The sequence below is a fragment of the Rhea americana genome, unplaced genomic scaffold (genome assembly GCF_003343005.1).
Source record: "Rhea americana isolate MKP2758 unplaced genomic scaffold, rheAme1 scaffold_569, whole genome shotgun sequence".
Classification (NCBI taxonomy): Eukaryota; Metazoa; Chordata; class Aves; order Rheiformes; family Rheidae; genus Rhea; species Rhea americana.
The window spans coordinates 22390-32733 of NW_028186722.1; the positions used below are offsets into that span (position 1 = coordinate 22390).

Sequence of the window (10344 nt, forward strand, 5' to 3'; positions counted from 1 at the left end):
CACAGCGCTGCACGGCGCTCTATGGCACGGCACAGCGCTGCACGGCACGGCACAGCACTGCACGGCGCTCTATGGCATGGCACAGCGCTGCACGGCACGGCACAGCACTGCACGGCGCTCTATGGCACGGCACAGTGCTGCACGGCACGGCACAGCACTGCACGGCGCTCTATGGCACGGCACAGTGCTGCATGGCACGGCACAGCGCTGCACGGCGCTCTATGGCACGGCACAGCGCTGCACGGCACGGCACAGCACGGCATGGTGCTCTATGGCACAGCACAGTGCTGCACGGCACGGCACAGCGCTGCACGGCGCTCTATGGCACGGCACAGCACTGCATGGCACAGCACAGTGCTGCACGGCGCTCTATGGCATGGCACAGCGCTGCACGGCGCTCTATGGCACGGCACAGCGCTGCACAGCATGGCACAGTGCAGCCCAGCATGGCACAGCACAGTGCTGCACAGTGCTCTATGGCACAGAACAGCACTGCACGGCACGGCACAGCGCTGCACGGCACAGAGCATCACAGCATGGCATGGCACAGCGCTGCACGGCGCTCTATGGCATGGCACAGCACTGCACGGCACGGCACAGTGCAGCCCAGCATGGCACAGCACAGCACAGTGCTGCACAGTGCTCTATGGCACAGCACAGCACTGCACGGCACAGCACAGTGCAGCCCAGTATGGCACGGCACAGCACGGCACGGCCCAGCGGCATCCCGGCACGCGTGGCCCCCGGTACCTGGTTGCTGTGCGGCATCCCGTAGAGCGCTTCCACCAGGTCGGCCGCCCGCTTCAGCAGCACCTCCTGAGGGGGAGCGGGTCACGGTTTGGGGGGGGAACGGGCACCGGCACCCCGTCCCCGTCCCCGTGCATCGCCCGGGCGGCCCAGCGCCTACCTTGGGCAAGCGCTCGGGGTCGCCGGGGTGCCGGGGAATGACCTTCTGCAGCCGCTGGAAGCCGTAGTCGATGGTGGGCTCGTTCAGCGCTGGGCGAGGGGACACGGTGGTGAGGGCTGCCGCGCACGCCGCCCGGCACGCCAGCCACCACGCCGGCACTGAAACCCTGAGGCTGCCCTGCACATCCCACGTGCAAGTGCATGCGTGTGCACAGCCCCCAGGCACTTTGCATGTGTGTGCATGGCTGCTGCTCATACCAGATGCGTGTGCACGCTGCCACGCTCACCCTGCATGCATGTGCACATTGTAGGCATGCATGCTGCCCTGCTCACTGCACACGTGTGCATGCTGCCACACTCACATCATATGCATGCTGCCACGCTCACACTGCACACGCATGCATGCTTCTGTGCTCATGCCACATTCACGACGCTGTCCAGGATAGGGCTGGGTCACCCCACAGAGCCAGCGCAGGGAGCTGGCAGGAGGCTGCGGGGACCCCCGGGCATGGGGACAGGCACATCCGCACACACGCGTGCACGTGCACATGCACGCACATGCACCCACGTACACATTCACCCACGTGCGCAGGGGCTCCCCGCTCTGCCCTGGCACGGATGCCTCAGGCGGGTGCATGCTGGCTCCTTTGCACACGCGTGGTGGATCCCGCAGTGCCCCCACACACGTGATGCCGCACAGGTGCGGTCATGCACTTGCCGTGTCGGACGTGCACTGACACGCTCTCCCACACGTTATTGCACATGCGGAGTCTCAGTGGTGCCTTCTGCATCGTGTTGTGCGTGCATGCACAACTGCTCTGCACACACAGAGCACTGTGCACGTGTGCCACACGCACCGGCAGTGCGGCACGCACACGGCACAGCCGCGTGCCCAGGCCGCCCACCTGGCGCCCGCCCTCACCCGTGTAGACGAAGCGGCCCGGGGCGCCCTTGCAGAACTGCTTGGACTTGTAGGAGAGCGTCACCTCCACGACGCCGGGGATGTGCCGCGGCGGGGTCTGCACGCGGATGGCGTGCGGCGTGATGAGCTGCGGGGGCGCGCGGGGCTGAGGCGGCCGGGCGCCGGCGGGGGGTCGCCCCGGCCCCCCTGCCGCCCCCGGCACCGCCGCCTACCTCGCTCCACACCAGCATGGTGCCGAAGACGACCTGGAGCCCGTCGAAGAAGTTGTCACCGATGACGATGACGGTGGCCCCGCCGGTGGTCCAGCCCTCGCTGGGGCTGATGGCTTTGATGCAGGGGGTGGCTGCTTCAGGCGGCAGGGGAGAGGCAGGGCAGCAGCGTGAGCGGGCACCGCGTGGCAGGGCCGGGCCCAGCGTGGAGACGCAGCGGGGCAGCGCTGGCAGGAGCTGCACGCGCGGCGCGGAGGGACGGAGCACGCGTGCCGCGTTTTGCACGGACGGGGCACACGTGCTGCGTCTTGCACGGATCGAGTGTGTGTGCTGCGTCTTGCACGGATGGAGCATGCATGCTGCGTCTTGCATGGACAGAGCATGTGTGCCGTGTCTTGCATGGACGGAGCGTGTGTGTCACGCCTTGCACGGACAGAGCCCGCGTGCTGTGTGCGCAGAGGGATGGAGCTTGTTGGAAGGGCAGGCAGAGCCCGTTCCCGCCGGATGGACGGGCACAGAGAGCGCGCACGGGCCGCGCACACCCGGGGAGAGCAGAGCAGCTGAGGCTTGGATGGATGGACGGACAGGCAGACAGAAAACGCACGTACACGGTGTGGGCACGGACGGGCAGGGAAGCTGTGCACGCGCTCCTGGCTGCCGCGAGCAGCCGCGCGAGGCCTGGCTACGGAGCGGGGCGCCCGCTTTCGCGGCTCAGCCGCGCGCCCCCCTGCGCCACGCTGGCTCCGTGCTCGGAGCCGCTGTGTGCCGAGGGGCAGACATGCACCTCCACGGGGGCCCGTGCTGGGGCACCGGCTCCGCAGGGCTGCACTGGCCCTGCCGGACGTGCACAGCTGTGTTTGCATGCGCCTGTGGCTCCGTGTGAGTGTGCACACGGGCACCCTTGTGTGCAAACACGTGTGTGTGGGGGGTGCAGGTGTGCACGTCCCTGTGAATGTGCTCACTTACATGCATGTGTGTGTGCTTTCCAATGCTACATTAGCGTCTCTGGGCACACACGCCAGGACTGTGGCACGTACACCCACATAGGTGTGTGCAAACACACGGTGCGTGTGCGTGTGCACGCCCTGGTCCCCATGCCGCAGGCCCGGCTGGCCGGCACTCACCTTCGGAGGGGTCGAGGCGCCGTGCCCGGCGGCCGTGCTTGGAGTTGTTGTGGACGAACATGTTGTCGGACACAGCCAGGACGTGGCCATCCACGTTCACCGTCGTCGACACCACCACCTGCGGGAGAGCCGCGGCGGGGGGAGCTGGCTCAGGGCTGCGACGGCCCCACGCCCGGCTGCTCCCATCGCATCCTTTCCCTCCCCTGGACAAATCTGTCCTGCCGGAGGGTCCTCATGGCCCCGCTCATCCCCAGGGTCCCCCCACACCTCTGAGCATCCTCAGATGGCCTGGCCTTGCCCTCTGGACCCTCTGTGCCTGGATGGGACAGCCGTGGTGGTGGGGCGTGTGCAAATATGTACGTATGCATCTGTGCAAGTGTGCATGCATGTGTACGTGGGTGCTTATGTGTGCATGTGTGCATACACAAGCACCCATGTGCATGCATGCATCCGTGTGCACTTGTGTATCTATATGTGCACACGTGAATATGTGTGTGCACATATATGTGAGTGCTTATGTGCACATACACAAGCACCTGTGTGCATGCATGCATCCATGTGCATGTATGCATCTGTGCACATATGCACACAAGTGTTTATGCATGTGTATGTGGGTGCTTACGTGTGCATGTGTGCATACACAAGCACCCATGTGCATGCATGCATCCGTGTGCACTTGTGTATCTATATGTGCACACGTGAATATGTGTGTGCACATATATGTGAGTGCTTATGTGCACATACACAAGCACCTGTGTGCATGCATGCATCCATGTGCATGTATGCATCTGTGCACATATGCACACAAGTGTTTATGCATGTGTATGTGGGTGCTTACGTGTGCATGTGTGCATACACAGGCACTGGTGGGCATGCATGCACCTGTGTGCACACATGCATCTGTGCATGCACAAGCGCGCGTGTGTATGTCTGCACATGACTGCGCACAACACGCGCTGCAAGATCCCAGCATCGGCCAGGGCACTGCCTTGGTCAGTGGCCATCACCATGCCGCAGGGCTGGGGGACACCGGGCGTGGGGGGACACCCCAAGTCCTCCCCTGCCACCCCAGCCCACACCCGCACGCCTCCCCTCGATCCCCTCGATCGCTGCCTCCGGCGTGGAGGTGGGTGGACTTGGCTGTTCTCCCGGAGCTGCTTGGTGCTATGCAAATTGGATAGGTCGTTAATCATGTAAAAATGTCACAATTATCATATCTTTATGAGAGGCCCTAATGAAGGCACCCGTGCTGGGTGGGAGACGGGACAGACCCCCCCTCTGCTCTGCAAAAGGAAACTCCAGCTGCCGGGGGGAAAGCTCAGCTCTGGGAAGGGGGGACATGGAGGAAGCCTTTGCAGAAGGGTCCAGGGGCGCGGGCCGCTCGGGAAACCCCCGAAGGGGGATCGAGCGCCCGATTCCCCTGGGCCCCTTTGAGAAAACATCCACGGGGTCGGCTCACCTGGAAGCGCCGCATGTCCCGGGGGTTCCCCGCGTTCTTCAGGCAGTTTTGGTTGCATTTGAGGAAGAACTTGAGGAAGAACCTGGGGGGGGAAGGCAAGACCCCAGTGGCCGGCGGTGGTCGCCCCGGAGACGCGCACAGTCGCTCGCTGCCATGCACGGCCCCCGTTTGTCCGTGCACCGCCTGCCCCATCCCGTCCCCCCTCGTGGGCACGGCCGGGTCCTCGGCTCGGCCTCAGGGACCTCGGGGCCGCGCACGCAGCTGCATGCCCAGAGCAAGGGCACGTGGCCTCTGGGACCACAGACATGTCCCTGGGAACATAGACATGCTCCTGGGACCACAGACATGTTCCTGGGGTCATGCACATGCTCCTGGGACCCTGGACATGTTCCTGGGACCACAGACATGCTCCTGGGACCACAGACATGCTCCTGGGGTCATGCACATGCTCCTGGGACCCTGGACATGTTCCTGGGACTACAGACATGTTCCTGGGGTCATGGACACACTCCCGGGACCCTGGACATGTTCCTGGGAACATAGGCATGTTCCTGGGGTCCCAGACACACTCCTGGGACCCTGGACACACTCCCGGGCCCCCCTCACTGCTGGTGGGAGTGCAGGCACACACATGCTCTCCGGGGACCACCCATACAGCCAATGTGCACACACAGCATGTGTGCCATGCACACACATGGGGACACGTGTGCACGGCACACACACACACACACACACACACAGGGGTGCACGCCAGGGACACGCACATGGGCACACACTCTGCATGCACACACACACACTGCCATACACCCGGCGCAAGTCCCTGCACATACACAGCCACGCGTGGCCTGCACCTGCGCACAGCTGCAGGCACCCTGCATGCACACACACGCGCACACACATGCGCACACGGCTGGGAGGCCAGGCCCTCTGCCCGTGTCCCGCAGTGCCCCACGCAGCAGCTCGCTGGTGGCCTGCTGCATGCCCAGGACCTGCCCCGAAACATGGGCACCCACCAGCACCATGTCACTGCACTGTGCCGGGCCACCACACCGTGCCAGCCACCAAGCCATGACCAATTGCTGCGCCATGCCAGGTCACTGTGCCATGCCAGGTCACCATGCGGTGCCAGGTCATCAGTGTGCCAGGCTACCGTGCCATGCCAGGTCACTGCTCTGTGCCCGGTGATCGTGTCATGCCGGGCCACCGTGCTGGGACAAGTCATCACAACGTGCCAAGTCACCACCCCACGCCAGGTCACCACGCTGTGACAGCTCACTGCATGGCACCGGGCCACCGCGTCCCTCCCTGCCACCTCCCCTCCCTTCGTTGTCTCCCTGCCCCTCGGCAGCGCTCCCAGCCTGCATCCCACGGACACCAAGGGGGTCTTGGGCCCCACTGGGCTGCAGGGGGCTGCTGGTGGCCCTGGGGACCCAGTGCTGCCAGGACTGGGGTTGCCCGGGCTCCTGCTCCCTGCCCACCCCTTGGTGCCTCCCAGAAGGGAGCATCCCCTGGACAGGGTGGCAGTGCCCTGGCCCTGCTTCCTGCAGGGACACAGCTGTGGGGCCCCTGCCTGCAGCCACCCCACGGCTGCCAGCGACCTCGTCCTGCCGCAGACCCTGCTCGGTGGGCACGGGCCTCGCTGCCCTGCCCAGCGTCCCGCCTGGCATCCCGCCTGGCATCCCAGTCTGGTATCCCAGCCTGGCATCCTGCCCAGCATCCTGCCCCCCACATCCTACAAAGCATCCCATCCCTGCATCCTGCCCTGGCACCCCACTCCCACATCCCAATCCAGCCGTATCCCGGTCCCACATCCCACCCTGGCATTCTGCGCCTGCATCCCAACGCAGCACCCCACGCTGGCGTCCTGCCTGGGCATCCCGCGCCCCATCCCGCCGCAGCTCCCTGCCCGACCCCGCAAGGGCTCCGGGGAGGCCGCGGCAGCGCCGGGGGCTCCGCAGCAGCCGTGCCGCCGCGCCGGGGCCGGAGCGAGGCGAGGGGCCGCACGCAGGCTCCCGCCCGCCGCCCTCCCGGGTGCTCATCAGGGGAAGGAAGGAGCGCGGCAATGGGAGGGAAAACACCCCCCTGCCCGCGCGGAGATTGACGGAGGCGGCGCGGGGCGGCGGGCTGGGCCCCCCCGGCCCCCCAGGGCTGCGGCTTCGCGCCGAGGAGAGGGGAAATAATAATAAAAACACGTTGGACTTCTTCACCTCCTTAAGCGGCAGCCGCGCATATGGGCCCGGGAGTTAAAAATACAGACAATGTGCATACATTAGCATCCATAATGCACAACGCTCCCCATTTAATATGCAAATTCCCGGCAATGCTGCCGAACACCTTCTGTTCCGAGCGCATAAATTTGAATTTGCAATTAGAATAATCTTGTATAATTAATGAAAAGCGTCAATTTTAGCTCCTAAGTAATTTGATTAACATGTTGATAGGGCACTTATCTGGCTCTCTAAAGCAGTGGGGCCGGGCGCCGGGCCGGGGAGCGGCGCCGGGGGAGGCAGGGTGCGGGGCCGGGGGGAGGGCGCGGGAGCCGCGGCCCCGGGGAAGCCGCTCGCCCAGCCAGGCCGTGGCCCCGGGCCAGAGCCCGGCGGCCCCGGAGCGGTGCTGGGCGCCCGGGGTGGTGGCGGCTGCCTTGGCCGGGCCGCCAGAGCCGCAGCCGGCAGCAGCGCGGGCGGGCGGACGCACATCTGGCTGGCGGCCCGGGGTGGCAGCCAGCACATCTGGCTGCGCTGGGAGGGCCGGAGGCAGCGGGCGCGCGGGGGCTCGGCGCGGGGCCGCGGCCGGGGGCGGTGGGAGGAAGCGCCGCGTCCCCATGTCCCTGCATCCCCTCGTCCCCGTGTCCCTGCAGCCCCATGTGCCCGCATCCCCGTGCTCCCGTCCCCCTGCCGAGCCCTGGGGAACTCGTCACACGGGGAGGCCGCGCTGCACGGTGAGGGGTGGTGCCAGCTCCAGCCCCAACATCCCTGCACCAGCCTGGTGCTGGGCCGGGGGCATGGGGGGCCCTGCTGAGCATCCCGGCACCCATGGGCAACCCACAGCCCCACAGAGCTGCCTGCCGCGCTGGGGGATGCAGAGAGGGAGGCAGGGAGGGAGGACTGGATGGGAGAAGGATGGAGGGATGGAGGGCGGGAGGGATGAATGGATGGAGGGAGGGATGGGTAGATGGATGGAGGGATGGAGAGAGGGTGGATGGATGGATGGATGGCCAGAGGACTGGATGGAGGGAAGGGGGATGGATGGAATAGTGGATTGATGGATGGTGAGAAGCAGGGAGGGATGGAGAGAGAGCGAGGACTGGATGGGGGAAGAACACAGGGACAGATAGAGGATAGGATCAGGGGAAGGGCGGAGGGATGGAGAGTGGGATGAGTGGATGGATAGACAGAGAACTGCATGGGGGAAAGGATGGAGGGATGGAGGGAGGGATGGAGGGGTGGAGGACTGGATGGGGGAAGGATGGAGGGATGGAGGGGTAGAGGACTGGATGGGGGGAAGGATGGAGGGATGGAGGGGTAGAGGACTGGATGGGGGGAAGGATGGAGGCACATGTGGATGGCTACAGGACTGGATGGGGAAAGGGAGGGATAGAGGACTGGGTGTCCCGACCTGCTAAGCTACCACAAGTGCAGCGATGAGCGTGCATTGCACGTGCATGTGTGCGACCCAGGCGTGGTGCCTGGGGGCAGCGCGGGGCTGTGCGGGTGCACGCTCGTGCCCCGTGCTGGGAGCCCAGGGTGCAGGGCAGAGCCGTGCCGCCGGCCTGGCTGTGCGTGTTTCCCAGGGAGCGGCACTGTGCACGCCACGTGTGCCCGCGCGTGCCCCGCGGCGCGGAGCTGGCGTGCCCCGCCGCCTGCCCGCCCCGGGCGCTGGGTGCACACGCGTTCCCCGCTCGGCTGATGGAAGCGGTTGGCTGCTGCTTGTATTATTTATTTGTTTGACGTGCGTCGCAAGTGCTGCACTGACGGCAAACGTCGCTTCCCCCATCTGTCACAGCTGGCCGCCRCCGCCTGGTGCCGGGCGCCTGGTACCTGCGGCCAGCGCCAGATCGGCGAGGCGGCAGCGAGCTCCGAGCTGGGCGCATGGCACGGCATGGCATGGCACAGCACGGTGCAGCACAGCACAGTGCGGCACGGCATGGCATGGCACAGTGCAGCATGGCATGCCATGGTGTGGTGCAGTACGGCACGGTGCAGCACAGCGTGGCACAGCACGGCATGGCATGGAACAGTGCAGCATGGCATGCCATGGCGTGGTGCAGCACGGCACGGTGCGGCACAGCGCGGCACAGCATGGCATGGCATGGCATGGCACAGTGCAGCACAGCATGGCACAGCACGGCATGGCATGGCACAGTGCAGCATGGCATGCCATGGTGTGGTGCAGCACGGCATGGTGCAGCACAGTGCGGCATGGCACGGTATGGCGCGGCATGGTGCCAGGAGCCCGCGCCGGCCGGCTGCACCACCTGCATCGATGCCTCAGCAGACGCAGGCTGCCCTGGCCGCCCCTGCCGGGCCACACATGCAGTGAGTGCGCGGGGCCTCAGCGAGGTGCCGGGCTCGCACAGCAAGTGCTAAGCTCTGCCCGCCGTGCCGCCACGGAGCAAGGCGCCGAGCAGCTGCGGGCGCTGGGGCACGAGAGGCCGCAGCAAGCTGCGGGGTGCTGCCTAACGCCGTGGAGCAACGGCCGGGGAGAGCCGAGGGATTTCCTTCGGCAGCGGCCCCGCGGGGCTCCCGCGCCTGGCAGAGGGGTGGGCACGCCGCAGAGAGCCTGGCGGCATCAGCCGCAGCAGAGATGGAGCAAGCGGAGAGCCGAGCGGCGCCACGGCTGCCCCAACCCCCAAGTCATTAACGCTAACGAGGCAACACCCGCACCGATCTGGCTGAGGCTCCCCACCGGCTCCCGCACGCCCGAGGAATGCTTGGAGCCGCCAGCCTGAGGGCACCAGCGATCCCCGGCTCCCATGTGCCCGAGGGATGCTCGGAGCCGCCAGCCCGAGGGCATCGGTGATCCCNGGCTCCCATGTGCCCGAGGGATGCTCGGAGCCGCCAGCCCGAGGGCATCGGTGATCCCCGGCTCCCGCACGCCCGAGGGATGCTCGGAGCCACCAGCCCGAGGGCACAGGCGATCCCTGGCTCCCATGTGCCCGAGGGATGCTCAGAGCTGCCAGCCCAAGGGCACTGGCGATCCCCGGCTCCCATGTGCCCGAGGGATGCTCGGAGCCACCAGCCTGAGGGCACCGGCGATCCCTGGCTCCCATGTGCCCGAGGGATGCTCGGAGCCGCCAGCCTGAGGGCACCGGCGATCCCTGGCTCCCATGTGCCYGAGGGATGCTCAGAGCTGCCAGCCTGAGGGCATCGGTGATCCCCGGCTCCCATGTGCCTGAGGGATGCTCGGAGCCACCAGCCTGAGGGCACTGGTGATCCCTGGCTCCCATGTGCCCAAGGGATGCTCGGAGCTGCCAGCCTGAGGGCACCGGCGATCCCTGGCTCCCGCATGCCCGAGGGATGCTCGGAGCTGCCAGCCTGAGGGCATCGGTGATCCCTGGCTCCCATGTGCCCGAGGGATGCTCAGAGCCACCAGCCCGAGGGCACTGGTGATCCCCGGCTCCCATGTGCCCGAGGGATGCTCAGAGCCACCAGCCCGAGGGCACTGGTGATCCCCGGCTCCCATGTGCCCGAGGGATGCTCGGAGCCGCCAGCCTGAGGGCACCGG

General features: G+C 66.4%; 1 protein-coding gene across 3 annotated transcripts in view; it reads right to left on the minus strand.

Moving 5' to 3' along the window:
• Positions 1-10344, minus strand: part of LOC146587766 (transcription factor COE1-like) — a 22000-nt gene that overhangs the window by 3125 nt on the left and 8531 nt on the right. Inside the window, exons 7-12 of one of the 3 annotated variants that reach the window (XM_085319018.1) lie at positions 4621-4702; positions 3162-3279; positions 2041-2171; positions 1829-1955; positions 908-996; positions 751-816 (exon numbers count right to left, since the gene is read on the minus strand). In XM_085319018.1, the coding sequence (XP_085175144.1) occupies positions 751-816; positions 908-996; positions 1829-1955; positions 2041-2171; positions 3162-3279; positions 4621-4702 (613 nt within the window). Of the gene's footprint in view, positions 1-750; positions 817-907; positions 997-1828; positions 1956-2040; positions 2175-3161; positions 3280-4620; positions 4703-10344 lie in introns of all 3 variants that reach the window. The other 2 variants (XM_085319019.1, XM_085319017.1) reach the window with 2 other exon arrangements.